At 43.7% G+C, this 25748-nt stretch overlaps 1 protein-coding gene across 1 annotated transcript; it reads left to right on the forward strand.

The window, feature by feature from the left end:
- Positions 1–9: 9 nt before the first annotated feature.
- On the forward strand, positions 10–25673 carry LOC119396915 (protein GDAP2 homolog). Its single transcript, XM_037664296.2, has 9 exons — positions 10–573; positions 675–817; positions 1173–1415; positions 3050–3280; positions 4575–4734; positions 5027–5174; positions 13623–13811; positions 18042–18185; positions 25101–25673. Exons 1-9 carry the CDS (start codon positions 392–394, stop codon positions 25143–25145), a joined length of 1485 nt encoding a protein of 494 aa, XP_037520224.1. The 5' UTR covers positions 10–391; the 3' UTR covers positions 25146–25673.
- Positions 25674–25748: the final 75 nt, after the last annotated feature.

The raw sequence follows: 25748 nt of genomic DNA on the forward strand, positions 1-25748 counted from the left end.
TTGATAAGTGACGCGAGGGGTGTCAACACAGTCGGTAGCGGGAGGCTGGTGATTGGTGACGGCTGTGTTGCTCTATCGGATTCTACAGTTCCCTTCGCGATAACTGTTTGTGCCCTTTTCTTGGTGTTTCCCGTTTGCACGAACAAAAATATGTGGCCGCCCGGACTCGTTTGCTGCGTCCATTAGCTGTGCGAACCACCGGCAGTCGGGAGGTCACGTGCGTGAATGCGCTCAGCTGGGTTTGTGCTGTTGCGTGCAAAAACTCCGTCGGCCGCTCGCTGTCTCCGGTTTGCGTTGCAGAACGCCCCCTTTGCATGAATTTATTGTGCTTGCACAGCCCTCAAAACTTGCAGTATTTCTCTACTAGCTTGTACTCACCTTACTTGGAGCAATGGACCCGTTGGGCTCACCTCTGGACATTGTAGACGTTACGGTCCTGAAACGATGGCACCAAATTGCTCCTCGAGAGCCCGCCCTTACAGAAGAAAGCGAACCAGGTGCCCAAAACAGTTGCTACCGAGAGAAGACGCCGTTTCCCATCAACGAAGAGCTTAATCGAAAGATTGCTCTATGGTAAGCTTCTTACGGGTCAAGGATTGCCTTCGGTTGTTGTTTGCGCGCAAAAAGTGCAGGCAGATTTAACAGCTGCGTCGAACGTTTCCCCACGCGTGCAGGGTTGGCGATTTGACCAGCTTGAATGCCCACGCCATTGTCAACTCTACAAACGAAAATCTGACAGACAAAAGCCCTCTAAGTCAAAGGCTCGTAGCGAGGGCCGGACCACAGATGAGGCAAGACTTGCACAACGAAATTCAGTGTAAGTGTGAAAGCTGATCAGTTTCACGAGAGCGTACTGGGTATATGTTGTAGTCTCCTTGTAGTTTATGTAGCTAGATCAAAATAACAAATTATCTCTTTTCTCTTTCTTTTCTCTTTCAGCTGCATGTGTGGTAGTTATAAGAGCCGCAGAATGCTTACATGGCAGCACATATGGCGTAGCTGCTCCATGTTTATGAGCCGGCAATGTGCTTACAATTTGATTTAAGAGTACGAGCTGCACTTGCCCATTTGCTGTGTTTTGTATGATAGCCTTCTTATTGTGCCGCTCTTGTTTTCATTGTTGTGCTTGCATGAACACTTTTTCTAATATAGTGCCTACATCTTCACTGCAGCATGCCGCACAGGAGAAGCTAAATTGAGCAAGGGGTACAACCTTCCAGCACGGTTTGTGATCCATACAGTAGGGCCCAAGTACAATGTCAAGTTCCACACAGCCGCAGAGACGGCCCTTCATTCAAGTTACTGGCGGGTGCTGCAGATGCTACCCGAGCATGGGCTTCGCACTCTTGGGCTCTGCCCAATACATTCCGTTCGCAGGTCCTATCCCACACAAGAAGGAGCCCACCTAGCTCTTAGTAAGTTCAACTGAGTTCCCTGCTGGCAACATGGAGAGAGCATCACACCGTAGTTTTGAAGCCTACTCACAAAAATAGAAATTCATGGGAAAAGTCACAAATAGTGCGTCATGACACTTGGTCATTTTTGGTCACCCTGGGTAGCTCTGCTGGGTTTTTCTGCTTGTTTGTCATGCCGTCCAAGAGTTGGTAATTTGTCACTAATAATTGCGAGGATGCTTGGAGCAATTGTTGCTGTGGCAACAGCAACAATGTCTCCAGGTATCATGGCTAAGAGCCAAAGTCCTGAAATGTGGCAAGCAGCTCAGCCCGAAAAACACAGGTAGCAAATTTTAGTAGCCAGTGGCACTCAAACCTACCATGTACCAAACAAAGTGTGGCATGCTATTCCTCATCATGCAATGGACACAATTTATGAGTAGACACACAGATAAAGCACTGTCAGACGGGGCTGACTGACTGCCTGCATGATGTCATGCTTCTATCTTTTTTTTTTCCTCCATGTTTGTGCACAAACAGAAAAATGAGCAGATGCACACACAAGAGAATATGGGGGAATAGTGGATAGGACCCAGCATTCGTACTGTTCATTTCCTCTTAGTTTTCCTTGTGTACATGTTCATTTCTTTTTTTTGTGTGTGTGACTGTATAGCTGATATGATTTAGTTAGGTGCAGTCTTCCTGACATAATTTAAAGAGTAAACAAGTGGTGCGTAGCCACTTACACATTTGCCAGTTTATGCTAGCTTATAGCAAATGACACACCACAATAACAATTAAGATTTTCTTGCAACTGCTGCTCATTAAGGTTATCCCATACTTTTGTGCCCTTTTTGGTTTTCAGCACTGGAATGCACCTCGTAACTTCAAGTTTGGAGGCACATTATTTCAAAACAGAATATACTTCAGGTCATGGATGATAAAAGTGGTAGGGGTACAAGATTCTTGGGGCCAGACAGCTAGCTCATTTGCACTCAAGTTTTCCCACAATGGTGGCATATTTCAGCACTTCATAGTAATACAAGGCACACACAGCGTGTTGCACTATTGGTGAATGCCAGCACCCCCAGTTCGTTCCTGCAAATTCAATTGTTTTCTGGTACCGTGGCAGACAATACGTGCTTTGTACGTATTGTCAATGAAGCAGGCAAGGTGTGAACCCAAAGGTAGTGTTGCGCTGCGTGAAATGTGAAATGCCACATTTGCGCAAAACTTGAGCATAGACAAGGCAGTCGTTTAGCTGGAAAAGACAGGCAGTGATGTTATGGCTGTGGTCAAATACTTGCTTTTGATTGCTAAATAGTCAGGTAAGCAGACAGCTCCAATCTTAGGTCTCATTCCTGTTTTAACAAAGCCAGCAAAGAACGTCTTGAATACCAAGGAATATAAACAAATATTTCTTAGATGTGTTTTTTTTTTCCGTCCAAATCAAGTGGCCTCTACAACACATTTCAATGCCTAGCCTCGAAGTAGTATTCTTAGCTGTCAGAGTAGACTACCTCTAGTGCTGACTATCTGGAAAACACACTGGGTATGCAACATTTAGGGAATGGGGGGGGGGGGGGGCACATTTGTTTTAAGTATTAGTGGGTAACACTTTTCATTCTTCTGGTATTGTGCCCGGCCTGCTGCAGGAACAATTCGTCGCTTTCTTGAAAGTCACGGGGACGCAGCGGACCTCATTGTCCTTGCTGTAGAAGGTGGCGAAGTGGGCACATATGAGCAGCTGCTACCACTGTACTTCCCACGCACTAGCCTGGAAGAAGAGGCTGCACAGCGGAGGTTACCCAAAGATATTGGTGGGCCTCATGGTGAGCCTCTGCTGCCTGAGAGAGGTATCCGCATTGTCGACAAGCCCTTTGGAGGTAAACTATGGTGTTTATTGGTTGATTTAAAGGGGTCATGAACCACTTTTCCAAGTAATGATCTAATGGCCTCAGTATCGGAGTGTACTGCCTCCCGAATCGATTGCCGCAAAAATTTCTCGAATCCGTCAAGAATCAGCGGAGTTACGGGGGTTTGGCGCACGCTCCCAGCGCTTTCTCTCTTTTCTCGTGCCGGCGAGCGCACTGGAAGCTAGACAGGGAGGGATGGCATGGGGGAAAGAAGTTACGCCAGCGCGCGTCATGAAACGCGATCGCTCTCCCGCTGTGATTCGCTTGCGCGAGTGCGGCTACCGTGTACTGAGGAGTGCGGCGCCGGCAAGTGGCGGCACCGCGCGGCAAGAAGCGCATCTGATCCGAACGCCGCTCTCGATTTACGTCGGCTATCGGCCAATAAGCATGCTATGTCTCTTGCGACGTACAGCGGACAGACGCCCCGCCCACCGACGAGAGTGAGAACCGGCCTCTGTTTGAAAAGAGGGTGCCTGGGGAAAAGGCAACTTCGCGCTCCGCTTGTGGCCATTACGCGGCGCGCATGACTTTAATATTTGGCAGAGCAGTTCATAGCCGTGTCAGCTTTCCGCAGGATGTGTTTTTTCAATCAGCCCAAGGGGTGCTTCATGACCCCTTTAAAGATATTTTTTGTTGGTTTACATATGAGAACACAAGTTTGTCTGTTTCCTGTGAGATTAAATGCTCATTAAAGAACCATTGGTGGTTGAAATTATGATGCCTCCACTATGGAATCTCTCATAGCCTGAGCCGCTGTGAGACATTAAACCCCATAGACCATCTAACCAGTCTTCCATGGTCATTCCTTGACATCTCAGGCCTGTTTGCAAAAAACACCATCATGTCTTTGTCATGATGATGATGCACAAGACTGTTGCAGCAGTGTACATTAAAATGTGGCACCAAGAAAAATATATGTGAAGTAAGAAAGTATGGTCTGATGAAGCAGGTATAGTTAGGTGAACTTTTGGTTATTCAATACCAAGGGCCTCGGAGGGCCCAACGTCAGTTCTTATCAAGCACTGACATGTTAGAAACAGTGGGACTGAAGAAATCTCTCTTTCTAGAAATGTGAATATTTAGTACAGAATTGTCTTCGTTTTACTGCCTTTTTTTTTGCCACAGCTTCATGCCTGTGCTGATTTTTTTTAAATGTCCTTTTAACATTTTTTGAGCAATGTGATTGCAATGTTTTTGCTGCTTCTACCACAACTTTGAAGTCTCTGACATAGCAACTAATGCGGTGGGTGATATCTTGTTGCAGAGGAAGCAAGTGAAGAGAAGGAGCTGGATCCAGGGCCCCTAATGGAGGGGTCGGTGTGTGTCGGCCGTACAGCCTTCGCACGCATGCAAGCCGATGTCGACAGGCAGGGTGGACGTGTACTCTCAGATCCCATGACACGGGAAATCCAACGTGCACATAGGTCAGTGAGGCCTTAGCTTGTTCTTTTCAATGTGCTTTGGACTTGACATGCACTTACTGCCCTTCGCTTACTCTAACAACTTGTTCATTTTGATGCAAGCGATTCAGATTGAGTAGTAGTGGACCTTTAGTGGCACTTTTCTATGTGACCATCATATATTGGCACACACAATACACTTATACAATAATGTACAGATCCTACTCAACTTAATATTTATTTTACTGCGACTTTAAGGTGATGTATATGTGTGCTTTATTTTGTCTTTACTGGGAGCTGCTTTTGTGGCATGCAGATACACCAGGCTATTGCGGAAAGCCCGTCAGGAGGATCTGCGCCCAGTGCGAGAAGCACGTTTCTTTTACGAGGCCGGACGAGATAGAAGGGGGCGCCCTGTGTTTGTCTTTGTGGGACGAAGGTTTCGAGGCTTGAACCCAGAACAGGTGAGTACTAATCGAAGTGCTCAGAATCTAGTGTAATTGAATGCACAATTGTAATAAGGGGAGAGCTTACTTCAGAAGCATGTTTTTTGTTTTTGAGCAGATTTTTATGAAACTTTCGCAGATTATGTATTTTTATGTCGTGATTTCAAATATGCAGTTATTGTTTTAATACAATGTGTAGTTTTCAAAATATTAAATAGTTTTTGTTAGGGGTGTGCGAATATTCGAAATTTCGAATGCTTTTCGAATAGTGTTTGATATTCGATTCGATTCGCACTGGAATTTTACTATTCGAACTACTCGAACTTCCAAAAAACAAATACAGTCAACGCCTGATTGAAAGTGACCCCTTCAGATTTTCAATATGCTTCACCTCATCACACTCCGGTATTGCGGCAAAGCTGCCTTTCAAGCTCCGTTACGGTCGAACTTGGCCAGGGCACAGTCAACGTTCGATTGGAAGTGGTCCCTAGATTTTCAATATGCTTCACCTCATCACATTCCGGTATTGCGGCAAAGCTGCCTTTCAAGCTCTGCTACGGTCGCAAATGTACTAACTCAAGAAAACGCTGGTTCCAACATGGAGATGAAGGATGTGGCAGAGGTGGGGGCTCAATTAATGCTGTTTTGGACCTGAAATTTGGGCAGGAAGTCCAAAAAATTGGAAGCCGAAGCTTTTTAGCATCCAAAATTTCAGATGTTCTTATATATCGACGTCTACGAGGCAGATTTGGAACTCGAGACTTCAAGGGAGCACACCCTTGTCTGCCACATTAGTTGGGCTTCCACAGAAGTTGAAAGAGGAGGAGAGGCTGAGGAAATGGCATCTTTGCCTATCACGTGTAAAGTGTTGTCGGCAACACTTTGATTGCACCAAATCATGTACATAAATAGAATTCGGCCTCCACATTGCCTCATTCTCGATAAGACAACTATGAAACACCACCCCGCCAGTGCTTCATTAGCCTAGCGAAAAGAAACACATTCATGTTGCTATCTCATAAGAATATGCTTAGGAATCCTCTCTAAATTTTTTTTCTGCAATTTCGCTTCGAAGTATTCGAAAAATATTATAGAAATATTTGAGAAATATTCGAAAAATATTCGATTCGATTCGCACTCACACTTCAATATTCGAATTCGCTTCGCACCCAAAAGTTTGCTATTCGCACAGCTCTAGTTTTTGTATTATTAAGAGCAAGATTTATTTTTAAACTTGAAAGTTATAAAGCAAATCGGCATCTCAATAACCTGGAACGAATACTGTATGCAAGAAAACAAGAATGGATGTTCTAAACCCATTTCAACAAAAGTTGTGGTACGTTGAGCAAGTGAGCAGATGTGAAGCTGGGATTTTGCTCACGAAAGTTCAGCACACCACAACATTTGTTCAAATGGTCCTAGAGCATCCATTCTTGTTTTGCTGCACGCAGCATTCATTCCTGGTTATTGTAATATCACAGTTTAGAAATAGATCTTGCTTCTAATAACGTCCATGAAACGTTTGATATTTTAAAAACGGCAAATTGTGCTAGAAAAGTAATTGTGTATTTGAAATCGGTACATAAAAATACATAAGTCGTGAAAGTTCCATAAAAATCTGCGCAAAAATAAAGAAATATCTATCTAAAGCAGAGTCTCCCCTTAACAGCCACAGACAGGCAGGGTAGAGTGGATGAGACAGGTTCTTACTTTGTAATGAATGCTAGCAATCTGAAGGATGGGGAAACACCGGGGAAGGAATGAACTCGTTAAAACTGAACGTTAAATAAAAGGCAATATAGTATTACAAAGCTCCACTTTTACCTGAAGCGCACATTGATGTATCAACAAACTAAATAAAAACATTCTGATCGACACTTGATGTGTCGACTTGGACTGGCTGGTGCACTGCCACATGGGGCTAATGTAGTAATGCCTACTGCTACGGCCTTTTCCTCCACCATACCTCTCTGCAAGTCTAGCTACAACATACAGGAGCCATTGCTGCAAGACACATTCAGCGGAAAGCTGCCATGGACACCACTGATCCTTGTGGTGCCATTGAAACATTGCCAGAGACCATGGCCCACTGCTACGACTTTGTAGTCTCAAAACCATATGAAGGTTATGTCAAACTATTATTACCAGGATCCTTCTCCAGCAGAGGTTTATGCAGCTGCCGACCAACATCTACCGAACACAGCTGAAGAACAGTCTTCAACCACAAAAGACATGTCAACACTTTTCACTGCACTGCCTGCTGCTGCTTTTTGGAGCGCAGCTCTTAGGTGGCCACTTCTGCATTGGGCGTTGGTGTGCTTCGTCCCTCGTTGTGCGTCACCGTAACCGAGCGAACGAACACAGTAAAAAATGCAAGGGTGAGGAGGAAAGTAGAGTGCCACGTGAGACAATGCGATAGCGCCATAGTATTTGTAATGGGGATTTTATACGTGACGTGAATTGTGTAGTGCTTTCTGAAAACCACCCGATTACTCTGGAACCCACTCATTTCTCTGACCATAATGTTTCTTTCATGACCATCAGGGATTTGGCATTTCTTGAAGAAGCAGTATGTGTGGAAAATAAAGAGTTGTTGTACGCACATACATGTCTCTCTCGAATTCTTTGCCTTAGTATATCGCAAAACGAAAAAACCCTGCATTCAAATTTCGCATTAAGGTATATCATAGTCGGGAATTATTTTTTTCTCCTTCATTTGCACTGTACAGAACGTTTTCTTCTGCTTCCTTGTAGTTTCTTTTTTTATTTTCTCCTTCCCATTTCTTGCTTTGCCACTCGTGACTCTAGGAATCTGCATTTATTCAACCATATGTATAGCATGCCACAGTTGCAGTAGTGCCCACTGCATTGATTCAGTAGCTGTGGTATTGTACTGCCAAACAAGGGGTCGTGAGTGCACTCCCATCCATGGAGGCTGCACTTTGGTAGGAACTGAATGCAAATATACTTGACTGTTTTGGGTGCATGTTTAAAGGCCAACTCCGGCGATTTTTCGAGGTAGATGGATCTCAATGAAATTCGCTGGGTACGTTCCTTTGCACGTTTCCGTCATTTATGTCAAATTACAGGCTTGAGACATGCACAGATTGTTTGCAAATGAATTTTAAAGATTGTCTGCAAACGCCCTCCTGGCTTCCCACAATTATTGGCAACATTGCGTCTGTGACGTCAGTGTTGGGAAGGCGGCAGAAGTGACGCAGCTGAGGGCACCGCTAACTTCGGCGCTTCGGCCGCTACAGCGAGCGTCTACTGTGCACAAGGCGACAGACAGCGTTGGTTTGGCCGGCGCTTCGCTGGTCGTCCCGGCTGTCACAGTTTTCATACTCCGCGCCGGCGCGACCGGCATGCCTTGCCCGACTTCCGGTTCGTTCGTAACAACGTCTACGTCATACGTAGACAGTACACTCGGGTGGGTTTCGGTTTCGGTGTTGCGCTTTTTTGCTTATTTAAAATTATTCTCCAATTTGCCGAGTATTTCTGCTATCGGGGCCGTAACAGGAGCGTCTCAGGAACATAAAAGCACCATTACTTTGACATGGCCAAAAAATCGCCGGAGTTGGCCTTTAAGAACCTCAGATAACCAAATTAATCCAAATCCCTACACTACGACAATATTAAACCCTGCAACTCAGTGTCGTAGCTTAGCACATAATGTGTTGCACCGCTAAGCTAGAGGGCATGGGTTCGATTTCCAGCCATAGCAGCCCCATTTTGAACGGGGTTTAATGCAAAGAATGCCCATGTGCTTAGATTTAGGTACATATTACAAAAACCCCATGTGGTTGAAAATAATTTGGAGTCCCCCACTATGGCGAGCCTCATATTCATATCCTGGTTTTGGCACTTGAAACCCCAGCAATTATTGACAAACTTCAGTTTAAGGATGTTAAATTCCACAATTTAATTAAACAAAAGGACAGACTGGTTGGCCATTTGGTTGGACATTATTCGCACAGTAGCACAAAAAAACACACGGGCAGCGAAAGAAGCAGATGGTACAAAGTGCTAACTAACTACAGGTGTGATCAGAATGCTCATATAGGTACTGATAACAATCATGCATGAGCTATGAAAACGACTTGTATGCTCATGTTCGGCACTTCATTCACTTACATGACCTTGCCATTACCATATTTGAGTATGCATTTCAAAAGTAGTTTGCACAAGTTCATTCTTCTGTGTGCACATAGTAGTGACTACATTAAAAGGCACATTTATACAGAGAAGTGCCTAAGCTTAACCATTGTTAATGGGCTATGTACGCATTGTTTTAGACGTTTGTGGCTCTGTCAGAAAGAAAGAACAATGGCGCCGGAAAGTCACTGGCACAACCGAGATCCATGGACAACAGATGCAACACAACTGATGCTTGCCTGCTAACTCTTCTCACGTTACCATAAAGTTTACAAATTTTGACTTGTTTTACAATTTTATCGCCATCGGATCAAGAGTTCAGTTATCAATGATGCTTTGAGCCTTACGAAAAAGCAAGTGCTGTTCACAAGGAAATTGTTAGCCCCAAAGCTTTCATTGCAACTCTTCTGATGGTGAAAGGATGCAACCGGGGTACTTGCTTCAAGCAACTTAATATACTTGCCTAAAACCTAAGAAAAAACTAAGAAAGTACTTTCAGTTCCGCTGGAACTGAAAGTACTTTTTCTCGGCTAATGTAAATGTTATGCATGTTAATACCGTGTATACTCGTGTAACGGCCACACCCATGTATTAGCTGCACCCAGAACTTTGTCAAAGAATCCGATCAAAAAATATATTTAAAAATTAGATGTGTACTAGCCGCACCACTTAATGCAAGAATTTCGAAGCTTTTTTCTTTTTCAAGGGTGAAACAAGGCAGCTGTGCTGAGTTTTCGGTGCTTCCAAGCAGCAAAAGCACAGCCTTCGAGATTTAGTGGCTGCTTCCGAGGTGCTGCCATCGACCAAACAGCACCTACTGGATGACTGAAGAGGGCATCCCTTGTGGGACGTGTGCCACTGGATTTTTAATGTATGCGCTGGGGTTTCCTTCAAGATGGTGAAGAAAAGCTTCAAGGTCATGGGAATCTCGAACAAATTTGATGGAATGGAGTACGACCTCATCTGGGACAGAGAAGAGTTTGAGCATGCGATCAGCAAAGAGGAGGTGGACGAGGAATAACATTCTTGCAACTGCGTGAATGTGACAAAGGTTGCTTTTCACTTCTCCCAGTACAGAGGAGTACTGCAGTTCAATAAAGGCAGGTAGCGCTGAAAACATGCACGAAGAAAAAAAGTTATCTTTCTTCGTGTAATAGCCGCACCCGCAATTTTCACCCAAAATCTCCCCCAAAATTCACCAAAAATTGAAGGTTCATCGTTACTACCTAAAACGTTACGTTTGGATGAGCAGCGATGTTGGACTCCCTGACAAAATTTACCAGGACTTTCATGGTTTCCGACCTAAAACCAGTGACACAAATGTGTGCCCGTATGGGAAAGTCGTCTTTCATCAAGTGCTTGACGTCACAAAAATGAGTAAGTGCTATTGGATGGAGCATTTATACAAATTCTCTGTGGGAGAGATGACGACTGCTGTGGGCAGAGCTTACATTTCTTTTTAGGTTGTAAACGACTTAGAGGAGTTCCTTATTTGGGCAAATTTGACACCACCAAGGTAGCCGGAGAAGTTGCTACGATCTGGAAACAGAGTTGCTTGTAGGCCCAAACACACTAGCAGAAGAATGCACGTGGCGCGGCGGTGCGGTCACACCAGCTTGTGGCGAGCCCCGCCTTTTTCGATTGTTGCATGGGAATGCAAAGGCTGACGTCACTTCCTCCAAGGTTCGTGTTTGGGGGGTTCAGGCCAATTTACAACAGCCTGGAGAGGCGAAGCTTACTTGTAGAGAATGAGGCATGCACGCATGAGTTCTTGAACCTTTCCCTTATTACACCTCTGTTCAAATCCATGCCTGAAAGACAGAATGACCAGGCCAAACCAGTGCTAAACGAGCCTCCCCATCGATCAGAGCCTGGTCGTGTCCCCCCGCTATACCAGGCATGTACATCATGGAAGGGGCGAGGGAGCCACTCTAATTGGTCTTCTCAGAAAGCGGCAAGGGGTGCGCTGCAAAAAATGGCGCACAGACCCATTTCTTTCGCGGCACAAAAATGCTGCCTTGCAGAAGCTTCGGAGGCTCGCATTTCGCTGCCACTGGCGCGCCACGCACGTCTTTCCGCTACTGTGTCCAGGCCTTCAAAGTTTGGTGTGCCAAGTTTGTGGCTGTTTGCATGCTGCATCGCAACGTAATTTCAATAAACTGCTTGTAGGTTCATAAAGACTTGAATAATGAAGGCACGCTTTTTTTATAAGTGTGTGCTATCTCCTCCACTGTATTGCACTTGATGTCTGCACAGGATTTTAATATTATATTCGTATTCATTTATGCCTACAATAACCAAATGCTAAGCTTTACACTACCAAAATATATAAATGGATTGGCAAAAGATTGGCGTAATTATATCTACTTGAAATGGCTACAAAGTGTTTGTATGTATAACCTTGTCATTGCTTCCTTTTGTTGTAATCATGAATTTTATTTTCTTTCTCTTATTCCTGCCACATTTAAATACTTTTGTGGTTAATTCCTAAAGCTGTTCCTAAGGCATGTCGTCCTGAGAGGTCATCGCGGGTGAAGGCGACGAAGGCAGTGCTCAACTTCTTGAAGGCATCCGACCTGCACTGGTGGCTATAGACTAACGATGTTAGCATGACTGTGAGATGTGTGCGACTCATACGTGCGTGCTCTCCTTCTCTCTCTCTCTATCTTTATATCTCCCCCATCCCTTCCCCCAGTGTAGGGTAGCGTACCAGTCCTTCTGGACTGGTTAACATCCCTGCCTTTCCTTTCTCTCCTTCTCCTTCCTTATCCTGTCTTGTTCATATTATCACATTTCCTGTAAATTTACTTTAAATGATAACTTGGGGGTTTTACATCCCAAAACCATATTGTCACGTGGTCGTGACGTCGTCGAAGGCAGCACTCAGCACGTTGAGGGGACTCCGCTCTACGCACAGCTGGTGCAGAAGCCTAGCTCCGGTCCCAGCCCCAAATAGTCGTACCGTGCCCGTGTCAGCGTCCCCTTCCCGTAGCGCACGTCATCGCAGCTACGACGGGTTCGGACGAATAAGGCAACAGGCTAGAACAACAAACAACACTTTATTGCTACGCTAGCGATAACGCGTAAATGTCGTGTAGAGGGATAGTCCGCTCTCGTAGAAACCAAAGGGTAACGCTTACACCTTCGGTCGATGATCGGCTCGCAGAACTTGGGGCGGTGAGGTGTTACCTCGCAGGTCAGCAGGGCACGAGAGGCCATCTCCCTGCCTGGTCGGCAGTTTTATTCACCTCCAGTGTCCCTCCCCACCGCGAGGGCTGTTTCCCTCGCAGGGCGAGTTCCCTTTCCCGCGAGCCGGGATGCGGGGATTGACGCGCGGAGTGGCGGGAAAGTAGGGGTTGTCCGGAAAGGGCGACGGTGCTCCTGTCCTAGTGGTCCCTCGGCTCCCGCCGTCAGTTCGCGATCGCGCCAGCCTTAAGGAAAGGAAATGGGCGTGCATGCTCTCCCACAACGTCAGAGATGAAACTCTTTATTTGCCCTAACTTGTGGCCGGGAAACTGAAAGACAAACTACAGCAATGCACTGATAGCGGCGGACAGAGCGTCGACCGTCGATCAACTGACAAGTGGTCAAACGCGTTGGCTTTTATACAGGCGCTATCGAACTTTCCAGCAATATCGCTGGTGGCGGCGTTATCTCTAGACAAAGCTGGAACATTCGCGTGCGGGCCGCAATCTTAACAAAACGATCTACTACAGTCGCGAAGCTTCTCGAACACTGCTTCGCGGACAGCGTCGAGCATTGATAACCGTTTCTGCCGGTCAAACCCGAATACATCAAAACGAGACAAGAAGTGGGCATGGCAATATGATTATGAGGGATGCCGTAGTGAAGGGTTCCGAAAATTTCGACCACCTGGGGTTCTTTAACATGCACCTAGATCTTCGTACACAGGCCTCTAGCATTTCGCTTCCATCAAAATGCGGCTGCTGTGGGTGGGATTCGAGTCCGTAACCTTTAAGTCTGCATACGAGCACCATAACCACTAGACCACCGTGGCAGGTTTGTAAATTTGTGTTTCTTGTATGTAGTTCTGTGTGTGCGGGGATTGATACCACTATATACCGTTTTCTGGGGCAAGGACCCAGCCAGCCTTCCACCAACTTTTATCTCTATGTCAAACATACGAAGAAGGTTGCATAAAATTCGGTTGAATTCAAGTTTGCGCTATTAAGGAGGGTTCATACCAGATGAGTGTCGTATTGGCTGTATAGATGGGAGGGGGCAAATAACTTGTGCTTTGTGGCTGTACCAGTTCTGGTCGTCCAAGGCGCCGGTGTCTTCTCTGCACAGGTGCTGCTGCAAATCCTGCTCACGCTGGACACTGTGACACAGGCGTTTGTGGCTGTCTACCTTCACACAGTGGCACAAGAGCCCCCCGAGTTGGAGGCTCTCCTGAAAGATGCGCTCGAGCTGTTGGGCCCCAAGCACCGGCAGAACCTGCACTGCCTCTACCTTGTGCATCCAGGCTGGTGGACACGGGTGAGCTCTTCTCTACACTGGGGCCTGTTTTCTTTTAATAGCAGTGTCGCACTGGTACCTTTGGCCACAATCGGGACCGATCTGGATCGGCTTTTTTGATCATGATTAACAATGGTCGCTGCTACTCGGTCCAAACTAATTCAGCATAGATGTCAGCCAAATCACCATCTGGCACTCAGATCGTAATGCATAGGTCATGAACGTCTTAATCCTGATCGGGCCTGAACACAGTAAAAGTGACCATGTAGCGCCACCTGATCCTGATAGAGCGAAATCTGAATCGGCCATGATCGCTATCAAAAGTGCCCATTCAACACCGCTATAAATAAGATTAAGCTCCCTAGATGTTCTGGGGGCTTTGCCCTCGGGCCGTAGTTTCTCTGGACCATAATAAAGTTCTTGCCATGCCGTGCCCTAGATGTTCTTGAATTTTTGTAAGCACTGTGCATCTGTTGATTCTGCCACTGTGCTTTCTACAAAATGAAGTTGTGTCAATTTTTATGCCACCCAAGAATAAAAACTTATGTATTTATTCTTTGTTGCTGGAATTGATTTAACACATTCTATCATTTGATCATCATACTTGATCGTAAAATAACAGCACAAAAACAACGGACAAGCACGCAGAGACAAACAAGCACTCGTCCATTGTTTGTCCATTGTTCGATCAGTGCTCGGTGTTTGTTCATTGTTTTTGCACTGTTATTTTACAATCATTAGCAACCAACTAGCATGATTTACCACCATCATATTTGAGTTTTAAACAGCATTATATATGCACAAAGCCCAACCAGTGTCAAAGGATTTAAATTAAAGAATAATAGCAGTGCATGTAGAAGTGCTTCTTTTTCTTTTGGAAAGTGCTAACACTTTTTATTAAAATGCTTTCACAGTATTGCTCAACAAAAGCACAACACAATGTTGACTCCAAGAACTGTAATCTTGCGATCCAAGCTAAATTTAACAAGTTTATAATTACGGTATAATGAGGGCTTTCTTTCATAAGTTATGTCGTTATAACGCTAAGCATTTTTGTACTTGTATGTTACATCTTGCCTTCATTTTTGCGTGTTTTACTGCACTTGGATACAAGCTGGTCTTGTTAAAAGCTGAATTTTCAAAATAAGGAGGCGTCAAGTGCTAGGTACAACCTGGTCTTCTTTGTTGGCACAATATATGCCAAACGAAACTTGTTAATTGATCTAAATCAGTACTATGACATAGCCAAGCTCTTTATTTTTCTCACTTTGTATTGAAGTGATTTCTATTTAGTTGCCTGTCTTGAGAACTGAACGGTTTCAACTGTCTAAAGCATCATACACAGTTGCCATTATAGATTCAAAAGCTCATTTGCACTGAGGTTTTATACCTAATCAGGGATGCAACAGCTGCGCCAATTGTGCCAATTTGATACAATTCCTTATTTTTGCGCCAGCTGAGCCAAAACCGTGAAATTTGTTGAAATTGCGCCACGCTGCGCGAAAATGCCCGACCAGCTTCAAAATTTTCCCAGTTGCGCAAATTTTAGCGTGAAATGGAGGCTGCATTGGTCATCTACAGTGTGGGCATCATCATCCAATACAGACGCGCAGACCCTAACCCCCCAGCGAAAGAAAATAAAATAGTCACAGTTTCACCGCAAGGATGAAGCAATGAATGCAATAGCAACAAATTGTAATGTTATACGAAGTGAGGCTGGTAGCAAACTCTTTTGTATCCGATCTCGCGTAACTCTACGAAACGTTGGTGTAAGAGAATACGGCCGCTCCTGGTAAAGATGCTCTTTCTGCACAGTGTCTTCGCATTGAGAGCGAAGCATGTAGAAGGGTATACGAGCCGCCCGCTGATGGCTGCCGAGATAGCGCGTGCGCCGGCGATCGCGACCGCACCTTTAGAATCAAAGTTCAAAGTTACTGCTCGAACGACCCCCCCCCCCCGCCCATCGTGTCATTTCATGCTCGTTCAAGACGGCCGGGGTGTTTCCTTCGACGGCAGGCCTCCTGAGCGGAGTGGTGTTATCGCATGCGCCCTCCGAGCGACGGAGATGGGCTGGCTCGTTTGATCTCGGCTTCAGTCGCGTTCGTCGCCCGCACTCGCGCACTTTTACTCGCGGTAGAACATACTATGCACAGGTATTTGGACTTCATACGGGAGATGACGGCAAAAACTCGTCGAGAGTGTCCATATAGTAGTTGCTATCGCAATAGAAAAGGACAGTAGTTCTCAAATTTCCTGTTTTGTTTTTTTTTGCGTGCAGAATGCGTTTTAAGCAACTTTTGGCGCAGTACACTGGTGTCCTGCGGAAAAGCATACTGAGATTTAGAAGGGGCTATTAGTACTAGCTGTCAGGGACACAGCACATTTTGTTCCTTAATTACTCATTCGTGCACGCGCCGTGTACTAGTACTAGTATGATCGCCGACGTCTAAAAAATTATTCGCAATCATTTGGAGCTGCTGTGTATGGCGTTTCTGCGGCCTTGAGCAACAAATATACAAAACTGTACGCCTGTTTTCATTTTCCTCCATCCCCACTTGCTCCTGCTTTACAAATATCCCGAATTTCGAGGTTGCCAGGTTCGCAGGTTCACATTAGCATTTGCAGTGCCTGGCGAATTATTTGACAAGCCCTGCAAATGCTAATGTGGACATAGTCATTGTTTTCTCAGTGGGGTGGCTCAGCACACTACGTTTATTGAAATAACAGTGTTCAGGTGCACTGCGCACGAGTTTGCTGATTTTTAGTGGTTTGTTCGTATTTTTGTTTTCTCTTCTAAAAATAAGCCTTCCGTGTTATTGTGCTCCAAATATGGGATTTTGTGCTAAAAAATTCAGTTTTTTTTCATAACCTGCTCCAAATTTTGATCTTTGTGCTCCAAAAGCAACATTTTGTTGCTCCATAAGTTGCTCCAAATCCTATTTCGGCTGTTGTACCCCTGCCTAATCCTTCTACAGCTTCATGTAGATAAGGTTTTACTCTATTCAGGTTTTCATGTTTCGCAAGGCATAAAGGTTAGCCATGACTATCTTACCTATCATAATTTTACAAGGCAACACAATTCACTGCTTACCCTATCAAATTATTGGCACAGGGTGCAGCTCAGGGACATGACTTTTAAACTTTCCCTGATCTTTGTCACTTCTGAAGCGTGCTTTCTTTCTTTAAACCTATTACTATTATTTTTTTGCTTTCGTAATTACTCAGGACCTTTCTCTGGTGTAAGGATGGTAGATCTTTATAAATATTTCTAAATAGAAGCTCAGCAATAGCTTCCGCTTTGAAGTGTGTGAAAATTGCAGCACACTGAAGACTCTCTGTTTAATATGAATTCTTTGATAGGGTTTGCATATAAGGACTGCTTAGTTTCTCATAAGGTCAACGCACTTCTTTTAAGTTTGACTTATGACTACCTGTGTGCTAAGATTACGTTAATCCAGGCCATGGTGACATGCAATATGGGTTGACCATTTTTATATGCACCTAGAAGTGTGGTGTTTCTGCTATTATACGAGTGCTCTTTCATATAATAGCATGGAAACTCCAGTTGCTTGCTGCAAGCAAGCAACTGGAGTGTTGCAAACACTCCTTCTCCTTACCGCCCTGTTTGTTTTTCTATTTCTATGCCTATTTTTGCTTTTGGCTCGGCTGTTTTTTCGTTTCCAGTGTCCAGACCGCTCATCACTCTTACTTCAGGAAAAAGTTATTTATAGCAGTTCCTCATTCCCCATTGCTGCGCATGTTATTTTGACTGTGCATCTTAAACACAGTTCTCTCAAAAGACATGCACCGTTTTTACTCAAATGGAACGAGAGCTTTTTTTTTTTAGATTTTTGCTACCTAAAATCGACCCTCGCATTACAACCGTGTTTGTGGTACAATCGAGTAAATACAGTAGTTTGCATGCAGAGACCAGATTACTATAAAATATGCACTGTGTGAATTTATTGGGAGAATCTGGTTTCGAAATAAGCTCCTGTATTTAGTGTATGCAAGATGTAAAGAGGAAGTTGCCTTTGTTAAAAATTGTCTCGTTGTTTATGGCACAAAGATCCTGAATTTTCGGCTGCATCCAAAATGTTATTTTGTTGTTGTTGTTGAGAATTTAGGCATTAAGGAGTTAATACCTCATAATCGTATTACTGCTATGTGTTGTCTGCATGGACTTGTGTGGTGTTTGTTGAGGTCATCACTTATCTTTGGAGTGTGTTCCTTCCTCTCTTGTACTAACAGGTGGCAGCATGGTGGTTCTGCACATTCCGTGCCCCTGACCTGAGGCATCGGTTGTGCCTGGTGTCCAAGCTGGACGAGCTGTACCACGACATTGCGCCTGACCAGCTGGATCTGCCACGATTTGTCCTTGACCATGATTTTATGGTGTGTGTGTGGTGTGTGTGTGTGTGTGTGTGTGTGTGTGTGTGTGTGTGTGTGTGTGTGTGTGTGTGTGCGCGCGCGTGCGTGCGTGCGCGCGTGCGTGCGTGCGTGCGTGCGTGTGTGTGTGTGTGTGTGTGAACGTGCACATCCTTATTTTTAATGTGAACAAGAGATGTCGCTTGCTAGGCAGCTCCAGCTACCAAGTACCTTTCAATTTGAGAAGTAGAGGTGAAGATCTTGATGAGAAATTATTGTGCAATATTGGGCAGGAGGTAGCTGTGGTAGTGGGCAGCACCTTCTGATTTTGGAACTAAGGAAGCACAAGGGTGTTTCTAATTCTGGCATGAGCTACCAGCAGCAGAGTCTGGACAGGCGTGTGTGAGAGGGAAAAAACTTTTAACACGGAAGTGTTTTATGCCGGAGTCCACCAAGGATTGACACACATCGTTTCTCTCACAGAACTGATGTCATTAAAAGGGCATGGGGGTGGCTCGGAAAGAAATTCAGAAAGAAACATTCGAGTTACCCAGCCACAGAATCAAACCTCAGACTTCATGACTTTTTAGCAAAGTAGCGGAGTGTACTGATCGCTACAGCCTGAATGCAAACGTTAGCATGGGTGAACATGTAATATATGCTGCCCACTTTAACGGGGATGGCATCGCCCTTGCGAAGACGTACAGAGAAGTAATATGCTAAAACGTTACAGGAGCATTTCGGCGCGACATAGTCATGCCTGTGTTGGACCAGCGATACATGCACGAGCGGAAAGCACAATGCTTTCACGCGTATGAGGCACACACTACGAACTTTACCTTCATATTCATGAATGTGGGTGAGTCGCAACATACCGGATTGCCAAAACACTGCGTAGTTGTACCAAAATTCTCGGTGGAGAATAGGCAGTGTCAACATGGGCGCATCCTTATCAAAGGCTGTCATGCCAGCCCGATAGCAACACACACTGTGAAAATTGTATTTCTTAACATCTCATTGCTGCAACTACATCCATGAAGACATGGTTCGCTTTTACGTTATGAACAATGCCTATGAAAGAAGGATCAAATATTTTTTACTTTTGCACAGCTTATGGTTCAAACAGTAGTCTATAATTTCTCAATTGGACCTTAGCTGTACTTTCACATATAGAGTCCTTTTCCTTATTATTCTGCCGGTGAAATGTGACAAACAGTAATTTATCTGTTCAGATAGCAAAATTATGCCTCATAGTAATTTAGCAAGCACATACACTGCAGTTACTTTCTTGTTTATATTCTTTGATTGAAAAGGCCACAAAGTAGTGCAACAATTCTTAAATTTTTTTAGCACTGCTGGCACACGAAACTGAAAAAAAGAGCTCAATATAACAAATAATCAGATGACATAAAGTGCACATTTCTTTTTCTGTCAGCATGTGACAAATATGTGCTTATAACCAACATAGGATATAGCGAATGTATTTTTGTGATGCATGTGGCTTCGCAGTAGCGAGTTTCTGCACACTTGTATGCTGTTGTTAGGTGTCGCCATTTTAAATGCTTTCTTACAAAGTGCATAAAAGTTCATGACGAAGTTCCTTACCAACCATTGGGCTGGCTCGATTGTTATTGTGTTTGGCAGCAGAGCACAAGGTGGTAGGCTTGATTACCAGCTGCATCCTGGTTGGGCAGAATTCAGAAATATATCTGTAGCATTTTTCTGTAATGCAGTGCCCCTAGAAAAAATCAGTGAAGGTTAAAAAAAAATTATTGGAAAGTTCTTGTCTTTTCACTTGCAACCAAATTGATCTTGCTTGACCTGAAAGGGGCTCTGCAATACTTTTCAGAGTAATCATCAAATTGCCTCGCTCTTGCAGTTTATTTTTTCTCAAATTGATTTCCGGGAATTTTTTGAATATGTCAAGTATGGGTGGAGTTACAGGGACTCATCACACACTTTATGCGATTTTTCTCTTCTTTTATCCTGACTAGCACAGTGGAAGCTACACAGGGGGGGATGACAAAGGGCAAGAAGCTATGTCAGCACGTGTAATAACCTTGAGCATGTTCTCGCAGTCATCAAATTAGCCAGTGGCCGTATCCTCCCCTCCGGTGATGTAATTTGCCAAAAGGAGAGCGAGTGTTTTTTAGCTGTATTAGAAACTTAATTGTAAATTTCCTGCTTCATGGAGTGCTGTAATATTTGGTTCGTATGTTCACAGGAACCTAGACTACCAATCAGCAGCGTTTTCTGACCATGTTCAAAAAAAGTACCGCAGGGCCCTTAAAAAATTTGCATGAGTTCATGGCCCACTAAGTTGCCGTGATCAGCAGGAATCAAAATCCCCCCAAAAGTGCTCCTGAAAAGAGCATGTTATTTTTGTGAATAGGTACACAATGCAAAATAAGTGGATTCCTTGCGTTGTTAATTCCAGTTGTTTAGTCGAATGTGGATTCTCAGTTTCACTTTCTTTTTGTGGATCGCTGTCAGTGATCCAAAATCTTAAAGGGGTATTGACACAAAAATTTTGCCCTCGGCGTTTTTCTTTTTCTTGCTGCAATGGGTTGCTGGGGGCCTGTTAGTCATAGTACGGCACATCGTTTGCTGCAGCGCGTGACAGATAATTACAAGCTTCTCATTACCGACCAGTTTCAGTTTGACAGAACTCCAAGAACGACAAGCCAACAGGTGCTGATGTGGTGAAGCGTGTGCAACACTTGACCACATCAGCACACAGAACTGTAACACACTTCCGCACAGTCCGCATCAAGAAGTCCTTTCGAACAGAGATGGGAAAGCAGTGTCACCAAACACAAATCTTTCAATGCGTGCGCTGTGGCCACGGACTCATGAGCAGCGGCCGAAAAGGAGTCTGCTGGCGCAAGCGCAGTGAAAGAGAAATGGCGACTAAGACGTCATTATACATAGCTTGCACCGATGTCACAGTGGCCGCCATCTTGGCGAACCAACTCGTTTAGGTGCAGGGTGAACTCCTGCTCGAACGCACAGAGCAAGAAACGGTGACATCAGATTAGTTCCGGTGCCCCCTCCAATCCTTTGTGTTCTCCCTTGGCGCAGCTGGCGAACAGGAGAAAGAGGGGAGAGCACAAAAGAACGCCCCCGCTGAAATGACACTCTAATGAGATAAAAAGGTTATGGTAGCCGCCATGTTGGTGAACCAGCGCAGAGAACCTGTCTGTGACGTCACGTGCAAGCCATGTATAACTTATTGTACCGGCTGCAGCATGGGGATGTTGGGGGGTTACCATCGAGTCACTTTCAAGGGTGCCAATGCCGCGAGGTGTGGCGTATAGCGCTGGATTGCGCATGTGAACTTCAAAATTCATATGAAATACCTTCCAAGTCATATTCGCTGTTGATATTTTGCAGATGATATACGCATGTTCACGGGAATCGATCCCACGGGCTATCTCACCCGCAAAATTTTGTGTCAGTGGCCCTTTAATATTCTCTCTCCCTGCCTTCTCCTTTTTTTGTTTCCTTCCTTCCCTCTCTGTTTCAAAGTAGTATTGGGACATAATATTTCATAGTCATGGAAACTCTACTGGCACCCTTCTTGCACGTAAAATGTCCATACTTAGCAAGAATGAAGTTTGTGAAACATGTATTTCAATTTCATGTTAAGGTTCTCTTGAAATGCCACATATAGCACAACCAGGCCCCTAGCCAGGGGGGGGGGGAGGCTAGGGGCCCGGGCCCCCCTCAGCATTCTGATGGAGGGGGGTGTTTTACCAAAAATAAATAATGAAAATACGTGTTTTTCTAGAATAGGTGGGTGGCACTTGCCTCCAGCAGTGCCGTCCACAGCACTAACATTATTACAACGTTGTGACAGAGCAATTTGATAAGGCTGGGTAACTTGGTGCTGCTGTGGTAGAAAATAAGCAAAGGCGCTTTGTGCATTTCTTCTGGTTGCACAAATGTCTGGCAGCCACTGTGATCACAGAAGCAGAACTAGCCAGTGTGTCATGTTTTCATGATATGACACATGCACGTCCTGTGCACAAAACTGATTTGCACGAACAAGTACTGCTATAGTAAATTAAGGTGCTTTCGTGCTTGCCTGTTTTTTTTTTTTTAATTGAGGGGTTTGGATTTCTATTTAACACATACACAAAAGGCAGGTCAGGCCTGTTATTTCAGTATACTTCTCTAATCAACTTCAGCAATAGCCACTTTTTTTCCAAGGAATTTTATTAATTACTTTTGTAGTTTCACATTCCATTTACGTGGATGTAACGTTTTCTTCTGTTAGCTTGTCTGTTTTCTGAATTTCATGTTTATCAAAAGTTATGGCATTTTCGCTGTTATGCATTGTTCCATGCGCAGCACAATATGTTCATGCCTGCATGCAGTTACTCTGAAATGCGGACATGCATGAAATTCTTAAATGCAGTGTTGTTTAGGGCTGAAGTAATAAGTTGATTTAGAACTTATCTCGACATAAGCTTTGATTAGAAACTCTGCTTTTTAAATTTTTCGTCACTGTCGATCCAAAATCAGCCTAACATTTTTTTGTGTGTGGTTCTTCAAGTCACACTTTATTTGGCCCAAATTACTGATCTTAAAAATTTAAGGGCATCTCTAGAATATGTAGTTGTGGTGTGCTAAAATATTCTGTACTCCTGACATCATCGTCATAAGCCTATTTTTTGTACTTTGCAGAACTAATGGCTGCAATGTGATTTCCAGTTGCCTCCATCATGCACCACCCTATTCAGTTTAAGTTTCTGAACTCTGTTTGAAATTCCTCTAGTCAACCAAATTTACTAACCCCATCACAAAACCTTACTCTCTGTTACCTTAGACTGTGTTTCTTTATTGGCACCTAGTCTTGTAGCTGAATAGATGACTGGTTATCTACTACAGCATCATTTGGCGTGATCAACTTTTTTACCCAGTGGTAGTACAGGTAGCATATCAGCTACATACAATTAATCATTTGTAATTTCTGTTTCATGTATGTTAATATTTCACTTGTAATTTTCTTCTGCATCGCCTCTGTGCTATTCAATTATGTAATTATGTAAACATCCCTAGTGTGTGTTGAAGTCAACATGCACTAGACCTGTCAATCACAAATAGATTAAGAGTTAGTTTGCTGACTTAGCTTGCTGAGAGGGCCTGTGTGAGAACAAAAATACAGTTGGAGTGCTTCTTTAACGTATTGGTTAATGAACTGTGTTGCCATTTTCAAATAACATTTAAAGGCAATGCTAATGTCTTTTTCCTGACACTATCAAATTGACTTGACATTTTCCTGCCAAGTAGGCACAGAGAGGGTGCTTGTAGTTAGTGGAAAAGTATGTTCAGGGAGCATGAATAATCATTATTACAAAGAAATTTCAAAAGTTTACAACCTAACCTTTCATTATAGGTCATGTTTATGACGTGTGCTCGTGACATAGTGCTGGAGTAATGACTATTTAGTTATACTGGGGAAATAGAGTACAGAACCAAACTGTGTAAAATGTGACAGTAGGATACTTCAAGAAATGTTGATCAGAGTTATATCTTGCTGAAGACTGAAAAAAATGAGGTGCTAAGCTTACATCTCACTAAGCAGTAAAAAAGAAATAATGTTGCAGATTTGTAAAGCACATGCGCTAGGAAATCTAGGAGGACAAAATTGATGCTGTGCTCGTCTATATGCGAGCAATAATTTGTAAATGTGGCTTGAACAACATTTAGTCTAACAATGAAATGATCTCGCACATTTGTGAACGCAAATTATGTGTGTCCCATATGTACACTCACTCATCTTCAGTGCTTCATGTTAAATATGCAAGGCACTAAATGAATTTTTGCTTCAACGATCCAGTTTGCCTTTCTCTCAGTCTAACAATTCCAATAATTTCATAAGAGTAATCCCCTGATTGAGACGTACTGCAGTTGCATAGCTATTAGGTATACAGGTCTTTTAAAGCACCTTGAAAAAAAAGTGAAATGGAAGGCATCACGGTAACTCGAATCGGATATTAAAATTGCTCGGAAGACATCCTAGTTGACAGCAAGAAAAATATTTTACTGGGTTTGGGGGCAGTGTGTCCTGCACGTTACTGACGGGAGATAAGGTGACAACAGTATGAAATGCCATTAGAATTGCTGGGAGGGTTGCGATAGCATGGGGAGGAAAGAATGGATGACACATTGAAGTATGGCTGGACAGTACTGAGTGGCTTTGTTTTTCTACAATGGGGATGATAAGACTGCAAGTGATAGAGCAGACCTTCTCTTTTTGTCTTTGAACCTGTGCAGCATATTGTTTTTGTGGACATGTACTCTTGTAGCTTTTTGCCATGTGTAGTCTTTATTAAGTGAACATTTTTGAAATGAGAGGAAATTTTACTTGGAACAAATTGATATCTCTATATAAAACAATGCATGTGGAATACACAAATGCCATCCTTGAAGAATCACTCAGCTAATTGAAGTGACACCTGTTTCATTTAAGAAAGCTAAGTTCTACCAACTTCTTGAAGCAAGATTTTGATTATCGGCGCTTATTTACAAAAATTGTCACAGACCATAAAATGAGAAAGTAACGAAGCGTGGAAGTAACAGCTGCATGCCTTTGCAATTCTCCTGTCTCTATCAGATGATGTTATTGCTGAGTTAGTGTTGTAAACTTGATTCTTCAATGTTTTCTCATTTTTAGCTTTAGTTTTTCATGTGTGAAGAGAATTGATGGCCTCATTCATTATCAGCATTTAATAGTAGGTATATTTTCTCAATTAAAACATGCCTTGTGAAAAGTGGCTGAGCCAATGCCACATAAAATTTCTCCATGTCTCTGTACTGAGGAGAACCTGAGGCAAAACTGCTTCTTAATGCTCTTTTACTGAATGTAGTAGCACAGCAAAAACGAATGCTAGCCTTCCACTAACATACTCTTCCTTTTTTTTTTTCGATTTACAGATAAATGGGCCACGACGACAAGAAATTGCACCAGACATGGGATAGTCTTCCTGCCTCATTTTACGTGTGGTGTCATGCCACTTCGTTGAGGGCTTTTAATTTTCTATTTTGTACAGTGCTGAACTCGAAGCTTTTGCCAAAGCGAAAAGTTGCCTTATCTCATATGTTGCTATAAGGCACATGTGTGCCTTTTATTTTGTTTCTGTAGGGCAGAGTGATGTGCGCAAGTTTTGTCATTTGTTCTTGCTAGTCTTCAAATAATCAGTGGTTCACTGAGTATTGTGTGTTTGGGGCTGGTAGTTACAGCTATGGCAGCTGTATGGGACAGGGGCTCATGCTTTTCTCTTTTATTAGCTGTTCGGATGACTTCTAAGCTGATGGAACGGATGTTTCACCAGATGAGCGGGACTTTTCTTTTATGTGTAGATATCTGTTTTATGTCAATTCCTGCTGTTTGCATAAGTTTGCATGCATTGGGCAGATGTGGGATATGAATATATTTTTTCTTACAAGACCTGCAGTGTTCAATCTGTAAACATTTTGTATGTATAAAGATTTTCTATGACAATTTCATTGTGCTCCGTCCTGTTTCCTTTATATTTTAACCTCGGCATTGATATTGTTCAGGCTACCAAAACTCGGCAGTGG

The sequence above is a fragment of the Rhipicephalus sanguineus genome, chromosome 6 (genome assembly GCF_013339695.2).
Source record: "Rhipicephalus sanguineus isolate Rsan-2018 chromosome 6, BIME_Rsan_1.4, whole genome shotgun sequence".
NCBI classification, from domain to species: Eukaryota; Metazoa; Arthropoda; class Arachnida; order Ixodida; family Ixodidae; genus Rhipicephalus; species Rhipicephalus sanguineus.